This window comes from Atractosteus spatula, chromosome 7, assembly GCF_055471065.1.
Source record: "Atractosteus spatula isolate fAtrSpa1 chromosome 7, fAtrSpa1.hap1, whole genome shotgun sequence".
Classification (NCBI taxonomy): domain Eukaryota; kingdom Metazoa; phylum Chordata; class Actinopteri; order Semionotiformes; family Lepisosteidae; genus Atractosteus; species Atractosteus spatula.
In genome coordinates this window covers 2,682,073-2,684,145 of record NC_142712.1, presented here as the reverse complement: position 1 = coordinate 2,684,145, position 2,073 = coordinate 2,682,073, and the positions used below count along the sequence as shown (strand labels likewise).

General features: G+C 36.5%; 1 protein-coding gene across 1 annotated transcript; it reads right to left on the bottom strand.

Moving 5' to 3' along the window:
- Nucleotides 1–816: 816 nt before the first annotated feature.
- LOC148830146 (olfactory receptor 52E8-like) lies at nucleotides 817–1,761 on the bottom strand. The gene has a single exon (XM_088921733.1). The coding sequence runs from the start codon at nucleotides 1,759–1,761 to the stop codon at nucleotides 817–819; it is 945 nt and encodes a 314-aa protein (XP_088777859.1).
- Between the last annotated feature and the right edge of the window lie 312 nt (nucleotides 1,762–2,073).

The following is a 2,073-nucleotide window of genomic DNA, read 5'->3' as shown; positions in this document are numbered from 1 at the left end:
TCTCTTTTGACACAGGAGCTTTCAAAGCAAGTCAGGGTACAGTACCAATGTCCAAGACCATTAACATTTGTTAGAGCACGGTGAAATAGTAGTATAAGATGCCTGGAGACCACCTGAGCAGCCAGGCAAGGAGGAATCTGGCGAGGGACACCACCATGAGGCCAGCAGCATCTTAGAGTGGTACAGACTGCAGAGGCTGAAATGTGAGTAAAGGTCCATAGGCCACCAATGTCCCAGTCACTCCACAAAGGAGGCTTGTATGCAAATGAAAGAAACAACACCCACAATCTCATATGGTGTTTACAACCAGGTACCTAAGGAGAAAAGCAAACATAACTGAAGATATTGGGTGTAAATATAAAGAATCACAACATATCCAAATCCAAACTAGTGCACCACTAGTCAAATCATCCTTGCTATAAACTATGGGGGTGGCAGCATTCTGTTATAATGCTGTTATATAGCTGTGATAAGCTTGTCAAGACTGATGGGAACATGTAGCAAGATATTGACAAATCTTAGGAAAAAACCTGCTTTAGATGTAAACCTGGAACATAAATGTATGTTTAAACGGGAGAATGTTAGCCTAAGATTAAGAAAGAGCACCTCCTTCAGTGGCCAAGTAAAAGTGTTGAATCTTTGGAAAGAATTTGAACTGTTGTTCATAAGTGATTTCCAAGCAAGCCAAAAAACCTTGAACAAATTCACAAGTAAATTGGGCAACTATTGCACCAATTAAGTGAGTAAATTTCTACCAAAGATATTCCACAAAATATTAAATTAAACAATCTGAATATGTGTGCAATCTACCTATTTCTATGCTTCCATATAATTTGCTTTTATTCTATAGAACATTTTCATGGTCCTTTGTCTTATTTCTTGTAATTTAACTCCATAGATGATAGGATTTAAAAGAGGAGGAAGTAGAACCGGATTTATTGACATCATAATACGAACCACATGGGGTATATTACTAAGTTCAAAACGATGTTGAAGAACTTCAAAAAACGTGGCAATACTGTAGTTTGTGAAGCTCAGTAAATGAGGGGTGCAGGTCTGTAGAGCTTTAGCACGAGCTTCCTTTGTAGATCTCAGACACACTGCCAGGATCCTGACATAAGAGTAGAAGATCACAGTGACTGGAACACCCATCAGAAGTCCCGTGACCAGGAGACCAAAAATATTATTAACAGACACATCTGAACATGCCAGCCTGACAACTGACCAGTTATCACAGTACACTTTTTCTATTATAAACCCACAGAGAGGCAACCGAACCGTTAGAACAAGATGTATCAACATAATAAAAATGGGGTATGTATAGACAAACACTAAAAGCTGAATCATTTTACATGGAGTCATAATGCTGCTGTACATCAGTGGATGACATATGGACACATATCGATCATAGCCCATCAGGGCCAAAACTGAATATTCAAATGATCCATACGTGAATATAAAAAATATCTGAGTCAAGCAGCCAGTTCTAGATATTGAGGGGGTTTCTGACAAGAGGTTGGCTAAGATATTGGGATAAAATGCTGTGCTACCATATACCCCATTCAGGGATAAGTTACAAATAAATATGTACATGGGTTCATGGAGTTTTCTTTCTCTAGCAATTGTTGTTATAAGAACTGTATTTACAAAGACAATCAAAATATAAATCAACAAGGTTAACGTGAAATACAAATACTTAATATTGCCTTTGGCTTCATAAGCGGTGAAAAGGAATACTGTCACAGGGGTTAAATTCTGCATGGTGTCTTCTTGATTTTCTGAAAGCACATTGGAAACAAATTATTAAATATTTATGAGTTGTTTTATTATTATTTTTATAAGCAATTATCTTTAAAAAACCTCAAACACAGTATCTTAAAAGACTCCAGTACCTTCACTGTAGAGTTTTTATTCCATATGAGGATTCCTTCACTAAAACTATTTCTTTCTTCCATTTAAAAGCATGCTTTCTGAAAAACAAACCACGAATGTAGTGTAGTTATGAGTGTTTACATTTTAAATCATTTTTAAGCAAAGAGCATACTTTGATATGCATTGCATACTGTATTGTAT

What these genes read in the sequence shown, in the direction of transcription:
- LOC148830146 (XM_088921733.1), bottom strand. Translation starts at nt 1,761, where the DNA reads ATGCAGAATTTAACCCCTGTGACAGTATTCCTTTTCACCGCTTATGAA.